The sequence below is a fragment of the Drosophila gunungcola genome, assembly GCF_025200985.1.
Source record: "Drosophila gunungcola strain Sukarami chromosome 3L unlocalized genomic scaffold, Dgunungcola_SK_2 000003F, whole genome shotgun sequence".
Taxonomy (NCBI): Eukaryota; Metazoa; Arthropoda; class Insecta; order Diptera; family Drosophilidae; genus Drosophila; species Drosophila gunungcola.
Window position 1 is genome coordinate 4,833,643 of NW_026453179.1, and position 19,558 is coordinate 4,853,200.

A 19,558-nucleotide genomic window follows, 5' to 3' on the forward strand; every position below is an offset into this window, starting at 1 on the left:
ATTGCATACTTTCGGCTGCCGGCGCAAATGGTTAGCCCTCTATTTATGCTACGGCTCTTGTTGCCAGCCACTTTGGCATTCGCAAAGATTTTCCCGGCTAACGAAATGCTTTCTGTTTTTTCGGCTGTCTGGAATTTTCAACCCTTAGGCACAGTGCACACATTTGCACGGAAACACCCCCACAATGGGATTTCCTCGGGGACACACACACGTTTCGAGGGTGTTTTGTCTGGCTGATATGCATATGGACAGACCGATTCCTTAATGAACTAGAAAATATTGACCTAATATGCATAACTAAAAGGTCTTTAATAAGTTGTCAACATGGGGAAGAAACGTTAGATAAATACAAATATTATTTTCATGATTGTTTTGGTAGATTTTAATTGACTTTTAGTGTCCGTTACAGTTGATATTTAAGATTATTTATTGGGTATCCACGTTAGATTATGAAGCATATTTTTTTACGTCCTGCAGTTTTTCCCACGGCAATGTAAAATTGTATTGAGTGTATAATAATAATAATGTTTTCATATTTATATTGAACAAAGTTTTTCTCAACATTGTCTAATTTAAATCATAATGTTAAATACAACGTATATTAAATTGCATAGTTTAATATTAAAATATTTTTAATTTCGTGCAAAATATTTGATAAAACAACTCCAATTTGATTAAAATGTGTTTTATTAAACTTAAATAGGGTTTAAGCATAAAATAAATTTTCAGTAAAAATATATGAATTGAGTATATAAATTGCAATAAGACATAAATAATTATTATATTTATTATATTTATGTATTTTACTAAATAAAACATATTACTGTGTTACTTCTGTACTCTGCAGTCTATTAAAGTCTAATTTAATTAATAGTTTTGTTAATAGTTATCTTTACTGTTCCGAACTAACCTCCCCTAAATGGTAATAACTTAATTCGTAAGCCAGGTGCAACCACCTCGAATAGCCAAACAAACTTTTCGTAACTGTCTTTCGAAACAGCTGCAATTGCTTTAGTACCTCAACAAGGCTTTCTACTTTGGGTAGGAGGACATCCATATATCCAGAAACAGTTGCTGCCCCACAGCTGCTTTAGCCAGGCCCCAGCGTGCCAATTAAATTTAATTTAAGGCGACGTTTGCCATCAGCCACTCACAGTAGCATTTGTCTTGGGAGAAATGCCACAAGAGTGATGATTATGATAATGGTGCTCTCGAAACGATCCCAAATCGCCGCAGATAGCGATCGGATGTGCCACATCGATGGGGCTATTTTCGATGGCACCGATTAGCCTATTGGCCGAGTGAAATCTTTTAACTCTAACCCTTTGCAGGGCGCGTGTCTGGGAATGGGGCTCGGAATGGGATTGGAATTGGAATAGGAATTGGAATTGATCGCTGCTCTGCTCTTCGGGCTGTCTATTTTTGGTTGGTGCCCGCTCGCATACTCGCGAAAAGCTAGAGACATCGGGCCGATCGGACGATCCCATCTACACTCCGGCGTAGCACAGATTCCGCCGCTCTTTCTTTCAGTAGAAATCCGTTGGCCGCGCAAATCGCACAGATGCGGGCGGGCTAAAATCCAAGAGATACCGAAACAGATCAGTCAGAGAATAAAAGAAAATAGGTAGAAAAGACATACTCCATGGGATCGGATCGGCGGACTGGGAAATACGCAAAATTGATGGTTTAAATAAATAAATAAATGAGTTTTATGTGCGCGTCGAAAGTGCAGTGCGCGTTTTACAGGCAGATCGCGATTCCTGTATCCATAATAAAAATGCCCAAAAGCATAAGACACAAGTCCGCAAAATTATTTCGAAAATAACCTGCAGCAACAGCAAAAAAGCAACAGCAGCAGCAGCAGAAAACTCATTAATTTTCCAAATACCCTAAAAAAAAAAGCAAATGAACGTATCTCACCGATGCGAAATTCGGTGTGCGGCTGTAATTTTAAACGCATTTCTTGCGCTTGTTTTGACATTGAAATGAAACAACAATAACAATCGGATAATTAAAGCGGAGAAAACACACGCCAACGGATATACACCTGCTGTCCAACCAGCGAATCCATCTATCTGCGGAGAAAAACAAAAAAAAAAAACTCAGGGAATTTGGAGAGCTCAGGGAATTCGAGAAGATGACCACGCGTATTCGGCGCAAGAAGTCCACGCTGACGGAGTTGAAGATAGCCGTGATCGGGGCACCCAGTGTTGGCAAGAGCGGTAAGATTCGAAATACCACGGCAAGTGATTCCACAGCAACAACACACCGAACACCAAAACAATCCGAGCAATAGCAGACGTATCCGATAGATACTTGTAGCATGGATGCCGAGCAACAACAGCAAATTAGTTGAGCAATCGCCGATTCGTGTATATTTAGACTTTTGTTTGTTTTGTTTATAAAGTGGCAGCATACATATACAGATGCAGATACCCCATACCCCATACTTACGCACACACTCTTGCAAATGGGAGTATCTGTGTGTGGCGGCTGCTGGCACTTTGGCATTGCCTGCCGCTTTAATCGCTTTCCACCGTTTGATTTGACAAGCGGCTCTGGCCAAAAGACCAGGCCATGCACTAATTTATGACGACCCATGAGCACATAGCATAGAACACCGAAAAAAATGTATTTCTTTTTCATGGAACAAATTAACAAGTAAAACCTTAAGTTGTTCCACCAACTGATTGTGATAATCAAAATTAAATTCGATGGAATGATGAGAAAGTACTTTTTTGAGAATTTAATAATTCTCTGTGATTTTTCCAAACACATATGGAAATATAAATTATTAAAATCAGCACTAGGTCATTGGTTTTTTAGATCTTTATTTTATAGGAAAAAAGGCAAGGAAGAGTGCTTCAACTAAATTGATATTGTTCATAGTAGCTAAATTTTTATTTTGCTTATTGAAAAAAAGATGTTTAGGAAATGACCTGATTTCTTTTGGTGTATGGGTTCAGATCATATATAGATAGTCAAGAGATCACAGATCATTGGCAGCAAAGACGTTGCATATTTCTTCGATTCGGACGACTTAGCATAAATTGATGCTCCCTGTCAGGCATCACGTATACCGGGAGGCACCGAAATATATTTAATTTGTAACATTTTGGTGGGCCCCATCCATGAAGCTAATGATGATGGCTTTAGCAGGAAAATTTATTCCCGCGGCTGCCAAATTCATGTCACCCCTGCATGCTATTTGTCCGCGTTGTCAAGTAACCACTCTTTGCTTCAAATAAAAAGGATTCATTAATAGGTAAATTAAACTTGCGATCCATGTAAACCAAAGATTGACAGGAGAAAAGTAGTTTGCATTTTTATAAGAAAAAAAACGCAAGGCTTATTGAATCGTGTTAACGTTAATTTTTAGGGGTTTTTAAAATCCTATTCAAAAATAGTAATCGAGGTTTTTGAACAAGCACCATGACAGAATGTCTGGACCTTGCCGATATACCGCAAAGCATATCCGAATGGCACGACTATTGCTTTTATCTAAAGACGTCTGTAGGTATCGAAGCATATAGTGAACCGTTTTACAGTCCCTACAATCTTTAACATCATCTAGCACTCCGATGGTCTCTACAGAACTTAAACTGGCTATGACCAGCTGGTCACCTAAAAGCTCATTTATTATTTTTATTTGTCAATTTTTCAGGACCGCTTCTTTTGCAAATACATGGTCCTGACAAATTATATTCCGTAATTTACCAGTCTCTACTTTGTTATTGTTTAAGAAGTTTTGCAAGCAGAGATACTGCATATTAGCATAGACTAGCAACATACATCTTTTGCACAGATGCATTTTGTTTAATACAGGATTTAAAAAACGCAGAAATAATTGGAATTCTTATTACTTTGTGATGACAATTACGGCCTTAAGGTCAAATTTTTGTCCGGCTGTCCACTTCAGGCTTCACCTGCGTACTATATGTCCCCGGTCACAAATTATTTTGAGTGCAAACTAAAAAGAAAACTGGCGGGGCCAGCCGAAGACCGTGGACAGTGGAGCCGCCTGAAATATGACTAGAAAATATGCTTCACTAATAAATATAGCGGGTATAAAAAAAACACGAAAAAGAAAACGCATGTCATGCAGAAAATCTACGACTGGGTGTGTCTTTGGTGACAAACGAATGAGCTACGTCTAGTTGTGTTATGGATGAGGACAAAGAAAACAACACTCTAATTTTTTACAATTTTAGCTTTTTTAAGTTTTAAAATTAAATTTATCAATTTTCATTTCCTTACTATTTTAATATTTAAAATTATTTAAAGCATTTTGATTTGAACATATATTCTTATGTTTCCATAAATTAATTAAATAGCTTAAGAACTTCTTCAAAACAAATCCCTTTTTTCTAATATGTTTTAACTTTCTAAAAATTAAATTTTATAACAAAAAAAAGTTTTATAAAGTTGATTACAGATTACTTTTAGTGAACCAAACAAAATAGCACAAAATACTCCTATTTTCCTGGGCCATAAAAAAAAATCCGCCTAAAGCAAATGGAATTCCTCCCCAATAGCAGCCAACACATAATAACAAATGCATATATGTTTAATAAATTTATTGCCACATATTTTAATGTCACTTCGCCAAAATCGCTGACCAAATACCAGAGAAGATATTTAATTCAACTGTGTGTCCATGTCTGTGCATGCGGTGGGGCAATTAAATCGCCCACATCCACCTCCGCCGGAATTTGCCGTGCAGCCACACATACGCACTTGGCCATATAGACATATAATAAGAACACAAGACATACATATAGACGTAGACGCGATCAGCGCCCAGCGGGCGGAGAAGACGCCATCCCCATTGCTATTGCGGCGTCGTGCGTTGAAGAATTTAAACGTTGACCTCGCGGAAAACAAAAAAGAAAATTCGGAAATCATACATTCTGAGGGAAAACGCTGGCCAAATATATGCGGTGTTGGGAAAATAAATGATGGAAATGTCATTAAAAAGTCGCGAGGCAACCAAGGCAACCACTAACTACACTAAAAAACACACGCCAACGGCCAAAGCCTTAGATACAGTCAAACTTATTTGACTTATTTAAATTAATTATTTAAATTGCAATATATACATTTTAAGTAGTTATATGAACAACAATGGGTTGGAATAAAATATTTATTTATATTTATGAATTTAATGAATATAATATACTCAAATCAGATAGAAGTCACAAATCAGAGGGTCCACTGTATAATGTAGTCATTGTCATCCTTACTTGAAGTGGCCCCTGAGGTTGTAGTTTCCCAGCGCTGCTGTTGTTGTTGCTTTGACGCGAGTTCAAAGGACTTGCATGGGGAAATGACCAAAGACCAGGTCCGAAAAAAACTTAACCCCCTTGTCAGGACACGAGGCCTACGAAGGACGGAGTTTGTTGGCTCGAGACACGCAACTTTAGGGCTCAGCGATTTGTTGCCGGGCAGCCGACTCGGGTTTATTAACCCCACAAGGCGCATTTCCACCTGCCCCGGTCTCGAGTCCCTTCTGCATTTGTCCCTGCAATCGCATTTGACATTTTGCTACTCGTACTTCACGCTCGCTTAAGTGCTGACCCAAATCCTGGACGAGGGTTGCTCCGGACTGTAGGGCGTTACCCTGGTTTACACCTGATCCCGCTGATAGCCAGCCCGGCAATAAATTAAATTCATGTTAAGTAAATGGTTTTGGCTATTTAATTTAATTTCAGCCCTAATTGTGCGTTTCTTGACAAAGCGTTACATCGGGGAGTACGATCATCAGACTGAGAATCGCTATAAGCACGAGGCGATGGTGGATGGCGAGCCAGTGCTCTTCGAAATCCTCGACACATGTCCCAAGGTGGGTGAAATATCCATATTTTTATCAGAAAATTCGCTTGAAATTGTCTCATCATATTTTTCCCATCAGGCTGAGGACGAATACCCAAATGCAGCTGAGCTTGTCCAATGGGCCGATGGCTTACTTCTGGTCTACTCAATAACAGATCGCAAAAGCTTCAACTATATACGCCGTGCCAAGTCCGATCTTCAGTCCGATACTCCCGTCCAACTGTGCGCCAACAAAGTGGATATGGTGCACCTGCGCCAGGTGAGCCGCGATGAGGGCGAAATCCTGGCCAAGGACTTCGAGTGCAAGTTCAGCGAGGTCTCCGCCGCCGACCATGTGGACCAAGTGGCCGAGGTCTTCAACGAGCTGTGCAAGGAGGTGCTGGCCTCCAAGCGCAAGTCCAAGCAGAGTCTGCTCGAAAGGATGCTGGGCGGGGCACGCCCCTACAGCCGAGGGAAGAGCGACAGCAATTTGCCAAAAGACTGATAGCGATGATGGGATTTTAATGTAAATAAATGTAAATTTTTTTAAATTAAAAAGGATTGCTTAAAGTATTTTCTTTATTTATTTTTTTAAAAAGTAGCCCTTTGGTGTAGTCTTGTTTTGAAATGTTTTTAGCCAGAAAATGAAAAGCTTTTCAGGTATAAAATAGTGCCATATAAATACATTTAACATTTGTTTTTAAACATTCGTATTTTTGGTACATATTCGCAGTAGATATTATTATTCTGTATAAATTTATTTACTTGTTTTGATACTTTTGAAAAATAAGGAAATTTGTTTCGCAACACTCAGCTTTTAACAGGAACTTTACTTAAGAGAAGCTTTTCGACTGGTTGGGTTCCGTGCTAAATATAACTTGTACTACCAAAGTAGTATAGGTAAAAAGCTTAGTATAAGTTAAAATATACGAGCTGTGAGGAATTGATTAAGGGCGGTCACACTTTCTGGGCGCCACTTTTTAAGTTTGTTATTTCTTTTTTATTAATTTTTATTTATGGAGCTTCAGTGTCTTAAAAATTTAAAAAGCAGCATCAGACAAAACAAATGTTTTGATATTTTGTACAAAAAACTGACTTTAAATTAATCAACAAAATGCTTAATCACAAGTACAGGGTGGCGCACGAAAATGTATATTTTTTTTAATTAGCGAGGCCTTGCTGTAAGTCGTCCGATCGCCCCCATTTTGTATATGTATATAACTTCAATCGAAGTTATGTCGCCGATGTCTTTATCCAGCCAGCTTTAGCCAGCTTCGCACGATTTGAAATAGGTTTTCGTAATAAATACCTGCTGAACCGTAATTAAACAATCAAAAACCCACTCTTAAAGAAGAATGTGTCAGATCACTTGACAAGTGATTCCCTAATCCAGCACCGACCTTTGCCATCTTCCCCAGCTCTAGGCAAACTTCCGCTTTGACGGCGCGTGTGCATGACTTTTAATTAGCCAGAGTCAACAAGTGGCCCAATGGAGCGTGTAAATCTACTTAAGACTTGCCGTTCCAGACTCTATATGTGGTCGCAGGTCCAGCTCACGCTCTGCGGCAGCCACAAGATGAATGAGATGATGAGATGGGGCTGGCAAACAGATCGCTCCGGACATTGTTGACATTGCGTCAGCTCTCTTTTTGTGGGTAACTGTTACCCGATCTGTTTGCCCACTTAAAACCATAATATTGACACCCATGAACGGGTACAATGATGCGCAGAATCAGGCCCAAGCCAAGTCGATCCCGATTTCGAGCCAATTGGTGTGCAATCATTATCGCTCATACGCCCCGCTGTCCGGGCTTAAACCCGACTACCACGACCATCTGGCTTTTAACATCAATGCCAGACAGGGCGGCTGCTTGGCAACCGGTGATGGGAAATTATATGCACGATTTTCTTGCAATTGTTTAACAACATTGACAACTTTTGGCATGAAATCTCACAGGTTTTCTCCACTTACTTTTAATACCTATTATCTCTACCTTTTTTTCTGCAGTTTTGTTTAATTAGTTTCGCATTTAAAATTCTAATTTTAATTTATGATCGAAAGTGGTCTTGCTATCTCGGCCCTTAGCTACTGTTGCAGCACTGATCTGGGCCAGGTGTTGTGTTCCAAATCGATTGCTTGGACTATTTAGCAGTCGCGCAGCTGGCACCCGTAGCCGTAATTGTTTAGCCATTTAATGCTGTAATAGTTTTAATTACAGCCCCGTGACTTTAACTGTTCTGGAGACAGATTTTGCATGCCCCTGAGAAAACAGGTGGAATTCAGGAAGGTTTGGTATTGTGTTCTTTGGTTCTTCTAATTAATAAATAAAGCAACCTTAAAGAAACAGTACTATCATAAAATCTAAAAGTTTTGTAACCGAAACTTTTCCGCCTCCTTCGAGTCTGATGGAAATGTTTGATTCGAGAGTGTTATACGAATATTTGAATTATGCAGCTATAAGGTAAACATTTACAAATAAATAGTTAAAAGTAAAAGTATTGGTAAATTTATTCTTACATAAAAGTTGGGCCAGAATTCCGGGATTTTCCTTTTAAAAGCCTGAATATTAAGTAATTTATTGAGAATAATCTAATTTTGCGACTTGTTTCATGCAGATAACATTAAAACTGAGCTAATAGTTTGCGTAGAAACGGACTACCGGACAGATGGATGGATAAACGGACAGACATACGGACGGACAGACGGACATGGCTAGATCGACTCTCCTTGTGATGCTGATCATGAATATATATAAAGTGTTACAAACTTCTGGCTGAAATTATAATGCAAGGGTATAAATATTGCAGTTATTTATGGGGGCATCTCTCACGCCCCTTAATATTCATAAGACCAGCTGTTGACCAGCGGCATAGACATGCATATGAGGGGTTCTACGACCAAGCCTCCCAACCTCTGGAAGCACTGCATCCCCTCGAGAGACGCGGGGTGGAAACCTGTTCATACTCTAATTAGCCCTAGAGCTATTGCGATTATAAATGGCCGATCATTTAAATTAGAACCGGCCAACAGGTGCACCTCTGGCCAAAGCCCCGTGTAGTTGACAGTGGGCTGGCTAACGGTTTGGCTGCAGATATTAACACCTCCAGCAGACACACTCGGCTCCAGCTAAGTATGAGACTAGATTTAGTATCTCTGAAAAGTTCAAGACTCGCGTTTCGATTGCAACTAATTGGCACGAAATGGCGGCCAGAATTTGGCCATGCCAGCTGTAAGTCATTGACTTTGATATTCGATTAGACAAAGCTAAATTTCAAATACCAACTGGTAATGGCAATAATAGAGGTAGACATGTTCTAGTTAATTCCTTTGGCTACTGTCAAAGCCAAGCTTCAGGTAACCTTGGCTTTTGTATTTTGGGTTTTTTGTTTCGCTGTGTTTTATGCGGCTTTAATTAGCCAAATTTGAAATGTTGCGGCGGCTGTAAATGAAACGTGTTTTGCTCTGCGCTCTGCGCTCTGAGTTCTGCGCAGTGCCACTGCCACTGCCTTTATTCTTGTTAATATTTTTATTTTCTTTTCGGCAGTGTAAAACAACCTAAACAATTAATGAAAAGTGTTTAATTGCAAAGTGCATTGGGCTTCCGGCAATTACCTCGCCGTCGTCGGTTCAACAAACCCGTGCGAGCCTCGCGTTTCCTGCAACCCTAACCCATTTGCTCAGTGGCCTTGACAGAAGACCATAAGAACCTTATGCCAGTGGGCCTACTCGACCAGCCCGAACTGACGAGCGGCACGTAGTCCGCCGCTCTTGGCAATCGAATCAAGTGCAAATGTTTGCCCAAGCCAAACTCAGCGCAAAGCATTCGGCCAGCCTTTTAAACCTGACCCAAATCACTCGGACAATTAGCCGATTATAGCCAACTAAAGTTGATAAATGCCCAGCCTTAGCTCCAGCTGAACTTCGCTGCCTTTTCATATTTTTTAGTATCAGGCAATAGCTATAATAGATATATATCGGCAATAGCATACCAAGTGCTAAATGGGTATACCGACGCATGGGATTTGTTAGACATATTCATTAACCCGTTAATTTTTAACATTAATGTCAAGTTCATACATAAACTAAATACATTTTATATGCCTAACGGCTACTAAAATTATTACTGCAATAATTAAAGAACTGCATATAAAATTTTAAATATTTGTTATTGGATAGTTAACATTGGTTCAAGTTAATAAATGCGTTAGGGTAATAAACTACATTCCAGAACCCCTGATCAATCAAATTAATTATGGAAAACTACTTTTAGTTAACATTAATTTTCTAAGTTTAGTTTAAGTAATCTGAACACTTCATATTTTAAATATGTTCCTAAGTCAAGTTCAAGCTCAAAATAAAAATATAATTAAAATTATACCTATGAGCAAGATAGCCCACCTGCAAGAGATTCTAATATATCTATAATATAATATTAATTCAATGAAATTAACCTATGAGGATTCCATAGACTTGGTTTAAATATCAGGCTTAAATAGGTAACTCCAAAGAAGATGACCATATTGGCTTTTTTAATTTGAATTTGTACATTAAATTGTTATTTTGTAAGCAGAATATAATAAATTTGTTAATTATATAAAATTAAATCAAAATGCTTATATGCACTACATGTGCCTTATAAATTATTCTACATTAGCACAAGCATTAACTATTTAAGTTAGTAAAGCCAACATCTTCTTAGCACACCTGCAAGCCAATCTATGAATTAGAATCTTGAGAAATAATTAGCCAATAGAGAATCGCTTAAGGGAAATCCCAAGCCCTAGTTCATATATTAGCTTAGTCTGTTTTGATGATCAGCACACCTGCGAGGGCATTTTAGCTTCGATACACTCACACGTCCCTTGTCGTTCTGATTCTATATTAATATCATTATAATTGGACGACACCGTGGGCGTTCCCACGAGTCCACTCCACATCGCCTACATCCGATCGGCAGTTGCTAATTGTCGTTGTTGCTGGCCGCCGCTATTCGAAGCTATTAGCACATTCAATTCCAATTCACACAGCCAATTATTATATCACAATAATCTCGTACTCGTACACGTATTGTAATTGCCATTTGATAAATCCGTTCAGGTGTTATTTGTTGATCGGATTTTTTCCTTTCCCAGATTAATAGGCTGAGGTAGGTCATGTTTTGAAACAGATGTCGCTGTGTTAATCAGAAAAAATGTATTAAAATAAATATGTTACATTTATCAAAATCGCAAACACCGAAAATTGGTCACATAACCCGTGGATAGGAAAGAAAAGTTCTATTAGGTGATTATAGCATGCTCGTGTGTAATTAAGACTAATTACTAGAGCTCGCTAATTAAAATAAATTGGCATAGGTTGAGAATAGAATTAAATAATTCCACCAGAGGCCCCTTTCCAATTGTTAATCATGACTACAGGATCTCTGGCAAGTCAAGGTGTGCAAAAAAACGAACCATTGTCAAGTGCTGGGGGCGTTTTAAAAGTGCCACAGCCCCTCCCAGAAATTTAGTTCCTTTTCAAGTTTAAACGGTTTCAACTTTATTCATATAGTAGCGAATGAGTATACATACATATAGAGATAGAGAGACATATATATATATATATATATATATATTTGATATCTGCACGATTTGTGCACCACTCATGCTAATAATACCTTTATGTATTGTATTTTTTCAGAGCCAACGAAGCCTGTCTTGGGGACCAACTGCGCTTTAACTTGTATATATATTTATATGCGAATATAATTATTTATAGTTTGGCTAATTGCTTGCAGAAATGTTAACACTTGGTTGGCTTTCGATCCAATTGCAACTACATCGAACAATAACAATAAAATTCCACGCTACGTTAACTTTAAATATGTAATATTCTTGATCCCAATGTTGAATCCACTTTAAAATGTTTGGATATTAATTACTTTATAATGGTATATATTTGGTCCAAGGGTTTTTGATTTCTTGATAGACATTAATGATTTAATTTATTTTGTATATACTATATAGCTCGATTTCAATTCACTTTTCTTATTTCGTTCACTTGTTCTCACCCGTAAATATATCATTTAAATTCAATTCTCTTCTCATTTCATTGCTTTCAAATGTAAAAATTTCAAATAATCATTCTCCTTTCATGTCGTAAAATGTTCCCTAAACAGAATCAGACTTTAGAGTTGCTAATTGCCAAAGAACATAATCAAATGAAGAAACCAAAGAGTAATTATTTTTCAATTGCATTTTTAATTTTATTAATACACAAAACTTAAATAAAATAATAATGTTTAAACTCTACATACCTACAATACAATACGTAATAGTCATAAGCATAATAATAGATAATAATAATAATAGTACACAATAGTAATATTGTCGTTTACAGTTATTGTACAATGTAAGAAATTCCTATTTTGTTTTCCGTTTCAATTTGATCTTTACCATATTTTCTCGTTTGTTTGAAGTTGTATTTTTTTTTTTGTTCATTTTTCTCTTGAAATACTCTCTCCGAATGAAGTTTTAATACCGGGCATACTATATCGCGTGTCTATATAGTCTAGGTAAATATTGTGAGAGACAAAAAGAAGATAATAATAATACAAAAACATTTTGTGTCTGAGTATACAAGCGGTTTTTTGTGTGGTACTTTGCCTACTAAGTGCGGATGTATATGAACTTTGCATTCCCAGCTCTTCACTTCACTTCACTTAAATCGCTTTGCTTTGCTTGGCTTGGCTTGGCTTTGTTTTCACATCACTTAAACGTCTAACGATTTTTTGGTCCAATAATAGTTGAGGTGATAAATATGCGGGTCGGGTGGTGTTTTGGGTGATTAACGAATAAATATGCTTTTACCATGTGCGCGTTTTGACAAATAGAACTTCAGATGACAATAAAATAAAATTAAACAAAAAACAATAAACAAAAAATTACAAAAATAAAAATAATGCGCGATGCCTTAATTTTGGTTCAAGGATTACGTTTACGAGGGATTGTGCGGTATGTCAATTTAAAATTAATTTGTATAAATGAGACCGTTGCACCTGTATGTGAGTGTGGGGTAGTGGGTGGCGGGTGGTGGGTGGTGAGGGGGATTGTTTTGGACGTTGTTCTGGGTGCTTCTTTTTGTATTCCCCCCCTCCGTTTAGAACGGGCGTCGCAGCTTGGAGATGGCGTTGGTCAGGTGCAAGATCTCCGTGTTCATCTGGTGCACCAGGGTCTCCAGCTTGTCCACGGAGTCCAGGACCTCGACGCGCTCGGTGTGCGGATTGAAGCGCACCTCGAAGGGACGCGACATGGTGCTGACCCAGCGGCGGAACTTGTCCTTGGCATCCTCGAAGCTCTCGGCCACGTAGTAGATGGGCTGGTACTCCTGATCCTGGTAGGGCTGCACGGCCGTGGAGGCGGGCTCGAAGGCACGGTGCTCGCACTTGTCGCTAATGGCGTGCAACAGCTCGCCGTAGGAGCTCAGGAGACCAGCACCGTAGGCCTTGATCTGGCCATGTTCCTTGCAGAGACCGAACTCAACAGTGAACCAGTAGACCTGGAATTGTGACAGAAACATATAGCCAATTAGTTACTAAGGCACAGAACAAAAAAATTTATCATATTGTTAATGAAATAAAGTAACTAATGCTCATAGCACAAAAATTAGAATTCTCAGGTCGGAATGGCTAACTTTAAGACTTTTAAAGACCCGAGTGTTTGGTGCTCCAATTTGTAGTTACAACATTTAATGTTATATTCAGGTTAAAATAGTTTTAAATACTGAAGTGAGACCCATTTTGTTCGTACTAAAAATCATTGAATTGAACTTTTTCTGTGCGACTTTGACAGTGACTAAACAATGATCTTGGATGCGAACAAAATACGAAAAAAAAAAAAAACCAGCTTTGTCATAGCTGCACTTGAGGCTAAGGTCATTAAATTGCAACTCAATTAGAAACTCACCGTGGACAGCTTCTCGATTTCTTCGTCGGAGGCACCCAGCGAGGCCAGTCCAATCTCCTGCGAGAACTGGGCGAAGCTGGGATCGGCCAGCAGCGGCATGTGACCCAGCAGCTCGTGAATGGAATCGCTGTAATGGCAGAGGAGAACGAACGCTTGTTAAAAGTGTGGAAAATGTGCTCCGCATAAAGCAATTAGCCTGGCTAAATGAGCTGGGCAACACGCCGCAGTTCCTGCAGCCAATTTGCCTGAGTTCCAGGGAAAAGTTTTCCACGCAAAAGGCGGAAAAGGAAATGATGCCAGCAAGGCAGGCAGGCAGGCAGGCAAATGCAATTAGGCTGGGACAAAGAGCTTTCCCCCTTTTGAAGTGATTTTAACCCCCCTCCGAAAAGAGTGTTCATATATATATGGAAGATGAAGGGGTACTTACGGCTCGGGGGTGTGGTACGGCGAGTTGACGTGGCGCACATACTGGGTGCTCTGGAAGATGCGGAAGGCCAGGGAGGCGAGGAAGTCGCGGGCGGTGAGGAGGCCGGCGGCCGGACGCAGCGAGAAGCCAGTGTTCTTGCGCAGGAAGTCGGACATCTCCTGCAGCTGGGGCAGACGGGTCTCCACGAAGATCTGCTCGTCCTGGAGCATCTGGAAGGCGGCACGGTACTCGGCACAGGCATGCTTGGGGGCCAAATCCTGGACGGTCTTGAAGACCGAGCGCCAGGTCTTGACCTCCACGTCGGAGTACTCAATGTATGGGATCGGATCTCCGTACTTGTAGGCGAAGGCAATCTCGGCGATCTCCTTGCGGCGTTGGCGGTACACCTTGTCGGCGAATCCGGGATGGTTCATGTCCAAATCGGGCTCGTACTTGGTCATCAGGTGGTTGCAGTTGTCCAGCTCGGAGGCGTGCTTGGGGAACCAGGGGGCCTTCACGTTCAGGTTGTTGTCGGCCATCAGGTTCATGCTGCTGAAGGAGCCGGACTGGCGCAGGGATCGGATCAGCTGCAGCAGGTTGCCGCGGGTCATGTCCAACTTGATCAGGACATCGTGATCCACGCCCTCGACGCGCGACTGTCGCGACTCCACATGCTGAACGGCCCCGTGGAAGGTCTCGATGGCCTTGAGGATGCGGCCCAGCGAGGAGATGCCCTCCTTGAGGCGCACCACCAAGGCGGCGCTCTGCATGGCGGCCTCCGCCTCCGGCGACTCCGATGCCGCATTGGCCAACAAAATCTCGTCCTCGGTGAGACCGTAATCTGAAAAGGGGCCGAATGGAGAAGAAAAAAATATGGTTAAGATGCAATCATCCAGGGCTTAGGGTCACGTAAGCGATAAGCGAGCTACGTGGTGACTGACGGCGGCACTGGTTGCCAGGCAAACGCATTTCACTTTGCCCTTATTAAGTCGAGCGTAACAAATGAAAAAGGGAAATGCGACATTTCAACTGCTCGACACCCACTCAATTGTCCGTGTGGCTGTGGCTGCCTGTGTGTTGAGTGCTTTTCCTCTGCCCCCGGCACTTTATCATATTAAGCACTTAAATCAATGTCGCACGCTTTTCAAAAGCCCCTCAGAAGTTAAGTACTACTTATGATTGGGTAGTGGCCCCTGCTCACCGTTCTTGGTTGCTGGCTGCTGGCGTTCGCCTTCTGGCTCCTGCGACTGCTCCGCCTCTGGCTCGGCGCTCTCAAACTCAACATCCTCCTCAACTAAAAGCGAATGAAATAAAAATAATAAAACCCATGAAAATCATAATCAAAATCAAATCAAAGATAATAGGCTTGGCAGGGAGAAGGGAAAAGGAGAAGGAATAAACGGCAAAAGGCATTGATATTAACCTGCAACATATTCGTTCTCCAAGGGCAGGTTCTCCAGATTGGCTTGCTCGTCCTGCAGCTCCACATTCTGCTCGGCAGGAATGTGCTCCTGAGCCTGCAGAATGCACTCCTCCAGGGAATCGTCTTTAAAATTAAATTTAAAACAAAACGAAATCATAAATAAAAGGGAAGAAAAAATAATAAACTTAAAACTAAGACAAAATTTAAAAAAACAAATTAAAGTTACTTTATAAGGTGTTTCTTAGCAAGATTTAAGAATTAAATTTAAAACCCCAATTTAAGTTTTTTGAATATTTTTTAACCCTCCACTTGTTGAATTTGCAAAGTTTTCAGACCACTTTAAAGCTATTTTGTTCACTTATTTATATATGTTTAATAGATTTTTGAGACTCACCATTTGCCTTGCTGCGGGCTTCCTCGAGGACGGTTTGTTTGGTCTGCTTGACCACCAGGGTCTCGAAACGGGCATCGTCCACCAGGCTGCGGCGACGGGAAGGATACCCATTCTGGAAAAGACATCGAGATAGCACCGTGTTAGTGACACTTGCAGGATATGCAGCGGAAATTAGACCGTTGCCTTGACCTTCAGGCATGGTTTGGTTTTTTGCTGCACGCTTGGGTGGTGCTGCTAAGCAGACTATTGCGCAATTTTCGAGGCTTATGTAAAATGCCTGTGAAAGCGTAGTCTTCAGATCTTTTCTTTAGGTTTCTTGAATAGAGCTCGCTATTCATGGAAGTCTATTGATTGTGATTCAAAGCTCGGAATGGTAATTTAATGCGATGTCACCGATTCGAAGACGGCAAGGTGCGAAGATAACTGATAAATATGAAGTGTGTGTGTGGCTGAAAGCCATCGAAAATCCCCATGCGATTCTGGGGGGAAAAAATGCAACTGGCAACCGTTAAAGGTTTTTTTCTTTCTTTTTTTTTTGGGGGGGGAAGGGGGAAAAAGGTTTTCATCAGTTGCAGTTTTCACTGTCATCTTGTTTTTGTTTGCTTTCGGTGGGTTTTTTTTTTTTTTTTGGGCCACCGCTTTGGCTGATGAAAGATGCCCAACTCATTGAATCATTTTTATTGATTTCATATTTTGTTTTGGTCGGCCGCAGCATAAACATAAACAGAGACGAGTCAACAATGAGGCGCGACTGTTGCGACCAGGCTAAGTGCAGGGGCATAAAGGCAGCCACTTTCACTTATTTGTTAAATAATAACTTAACACACGACTCGTTGTGGCCGCTGGCTGCTGGGCCTTTCGGTTTGGGCCGCCTGTTCTTAGAGGTGTGACTTTTTGGCCAACTGAATTGGCCACCTGAATTTGCGAAAAGAAATGCGGGATCACCAAATGGGCCGACTGCCCGGCTAACTGGTTTCGATTTCGATTTCGATTTCGATTTCGATTACGATTTCGGTTTGTTTTTCAAAACACTAAACCTTTGGCCAGTCACGTAGACCAAATCTTGTCTCTCTATTTGGATATTTTTCTCTGACTTTTTTTTGATTTCGAAAACAGTGTTTATTTATATTCATCATGTGGACTCACCTCAATACTGTAGGATTTCTTGATGGCGAACATCTCGCGGTTCTTTTGGGCTGCTGCAACGGCCATCATTTTGTTTTGTGTGTGTTTTGATTTTTGTGTGGTAGTTGTATTAACAAAAATTTACGCAAAGTGTTGCCAAAAACACTTAGAATACTATTTGCTTATGTGCTTGGTTACGCTTTTCTTGTTTGATTTGCAATAAGCACTCGAAATGTGTTGACACTTTCACTGCTTATTGGTGATCTGGCTGATTTGAACTGGGACTGGCAAGAAATACGCTCCTGGTACTGAACTGTTTGCGTCTAGAATTGAGCTGGACAAGAACTATCGAATCTCGAATCTCGACTCTCGATTCACGGCGGGATAATTGGGTGTATAACTTTTGTGGATCCTTTCGCGAACTCGAAACTGATGTGATGATGGTTATCCTTGTCGGCTAATTGTATTACAACAAACAGAGTCAGCAAACTACTTGAGGCTGGGCACAAGTCTTTAGAGCGAATGATAGCGAATCAATGCATGCTCCAGGTCGAGTTGCCGCCGCTTAAATACCCCCAGATTCCGATTCCGACACCGATTCCGACGGCCAAGTTAACGAACGTTTCAACGAACGACGATGCCAGCGACGACGACCACGACGATGACTGGTTTTCGCATGACGCGGCTGTGACGTAGTTGCCCAGCTGGAGCGGGTTAACACCGAGATGCCGTGGGGTTTCCTCTCACCAGCAGTGGGTCGAGAATCGCGGGGCCTGACTCGACCAAGTTCAAGTGCGGCAAAAGGCTAGAACGTCGCATTGGCCATGTTTTTGTTGCTTGCTTGCTCGGACGCTCGCTCGGTCGCTCGGTCGCTCGCTCGCTTGTTTGTTAGCTTGTCACCATCTCTTGGCTAAAAAGCGGGGTTAACCATTAGCGCGTGCGCGTCAGTCGGTGGATTGGTAGAATACCCAAAAGCATTTGGAAATGTCTCTCGGCCAGGTGGAGCGTCATTAGAAAAGCCTCAACAGGTCATATAGAAAAAACCAAAACAAAACAAAGCCAAGACATGCCAAATGTTACGTATACGACGCGTGCACGGGGGAAAATAACAAAACTATTGCTTCGGTCAACTTACTATTGCTTCGCTTACATTTGGTCAGAAATCATTTTAAAGACATAAAAACATCGTAACTAAATGCAAAATTTACACACATCGTTTTATTTTTATATTGGTTTTTTAGCGACCTGTAACTGAACACATTAATCGTTTTTGTTTTTCTTTATAAATTTCTTTTGATCTTAAAATCATTTGCAAAATTTAGAAACTTAGAAAACTATCGACAACATGAAAACTTCATTTTGTTTAATATAATAAATATATTCCTACCAAAATATCTCTTTATTTTCGTGAATTTATTTCATTATTTTTATTTTTATATTAAAAATGCCAATGTCTGAAACAAATCAATGCACAAAAAAAACAAATCTAAATAGTGTCAGGACTTTCCCCATTTGTGTTTTTTTCCTTATGCGGTAAGAAAAAGCTATGAAATAAAAATCGATTTTCTTTAGTGTTTTCAAAAAACAAAAGCAGTTATTAAATTGTTGTGTTTTGTATTTATTTTATATTTTTATCGTTAAGGCATACAAAAATTCCTAAAATTAAAGTACAATGATTTCATAATGATCGAGATTACTTATGGAGTAAACATTTTAAAGTATATATTTTTAATATTTTAAAACCAAGATATCTATTGATCTGTGATATATCTACATTTATCATAACTAGTATTCCTAAAGTTCAATATTTCAATATTATGATCTATAAACAATTGTTTTGCTTACTAAATTCTATTTTAGCTCTAATTTTTTTCAATGTGTAATTATAGTCAAAGATCTGTGGCAGTCAAAGCCCCGAGCTAATGCCCGTAGATCCTGAATGACTCAACTGAAATACCAGAAATCTTAACTAGAGCGGATGCAGAAGCGGATCATATAGGGACAAAGTGAAAGTGAGCAGAAAAACAAACTAATGATAAACAGGAAGTTCCGATCACTTGTGTACGTGCGTGGCCGAGTATCGAGTATTGAGTATTGAGTGCCGAGTAGGCGGCACCCGGCCATATCGATTATATTTTAAAAGCACATTTAACAACTAATTTGCATGCGTAAATGTAGCACATTAAACTAAGCCCGGGCGATAAGTACGGCCATATAATTAGATCTATGGCATAATTGAAAGCAGCGGCAAAACATCTGGCGAATGTTATTAGCATATGGCAGCTGACGGACTACGAGATCGAATATGAATATAAACACATATTCCTGTAAGCTGATAACGCCGGCAAGGCTGCCGCCGCTGCTGAAATTGGATTTGGGCCGCCATCGAATGACATTTTCAGTGGCAGTGGCAGTGGCGGTGGCAGCTTTATATTCAAGCGTGCTAGCTTTTCAA

The 19,558-nt window shown here is 40.2% G+C and overlaps 2 protein-coding genes across 2 annotated transcripts; one reads left to right on the forward strand and one right to left on the reverse strand.

The window, feature by feature from the left end:
• The first annotated feature begins 1,515 nt into the window (after nucleotides 1-1,515).
• Nucleotides 1,516-6,384, forward strand: LOC128258632 (ras-related and estrogen-regulated growth inhibitor). Its single transcript, XM_052990339.1, has 3 exons — nucleotides 1,516-2,222; nucleotides 5,712-5,842; nucleotides 5,912-6,384. The coding sequence occupies exons 1-3, from the start codon at nucleotides 2,138-2,140 to the stop codon at nucleotides 6,314-6,316; spliced, it is 621 nt and encodes a 206-aa protein (XP_052846299.1). The 5' UTR covers nucleotides 1,516-2,137; the 3' UTR covers nucleotides 6,317-6,384.
• A 5,647-nt stretch (nucleotides 6,385-12,031) lies between these two features.
• LOC128258132 (tyrosine 3-monooxygenase) lies at nucleotides 12,032-17,651 on the reverse strand. Its single transcript, XM_052989556.1, has 7 exons — nucleotides 17,125-17,651; nucleotides 15,979-16,090; nucleotides 15,585-15,707; nucleotides 15,363-15,455; nucleotides 14,183-15,002; nucleotides 13,756-13,882; nucleotides 12,032-13,348 (listed from the first exon to the last, which is right to left on the reverse strand). The coding sequence occupies exons 1-7, from the start codon at nucleotides 17,191-17,193 to the stop codon at nucleotides 12,950-12,952; spliced, it is 1,743 nt and encodes a 580-aa protein (XP_052845516.1). The 5' UTR covers nucleotides 17,194-17,651; the 3' UTR covers nucleotides 12,032-12,949.
• Nucleotides 17,652-19,558: the final 1,907 nt, after the last annotated feature.

Excerpts from the sequence above, each read along its gene's own strand:
- LOC128258632 (XM_052990339.1), top strand. The coding sequence starts at position 2,138 with ATGACCACGCGTATTCGGCGCAAGAAGTCCACGCTGACGGAGTTGAAG. Across the intron at positions 2,223-5,711 it reads ACCCAGTGTTGGCAAGAGCG|CCCTAATTGTGCGTTTCTTG; the intron begins GTAAGATTCGAA and ends ATTTAATTTCAG. Across the intron at positions 5,843-5,911 it reads TCCTCGACACATGTCCCAAG|GCTGAGGACGAATACCCAAA; the intron begins GTGGGTGAAATA and ends TTTTCCCATCAG.
- LOC128258132 (XM_052989556.1), bottom strand. The coding sequence starts at position 17,193 with ATGATGGCCGTTGCAGCAGCCCAAAAGAACCGCGAGATGTTCGCCATC. Across the intron at positions 16,091-17,124 it reads AGAAATCCTACAGTATTGAG|AATGGGTATCCTTCCCGTCG; the intron begins GTGAGTCCACAT and ends TGTCTTTTCCAG. Across the intron at positions 15,708-15,978 it reads AGCCCGCAGCAAGGCAAATG|ACGATTCCCTGGAGGAGTGC; the intron begins GTGAGTCTCAAA and ends TTAATTTTAAAG.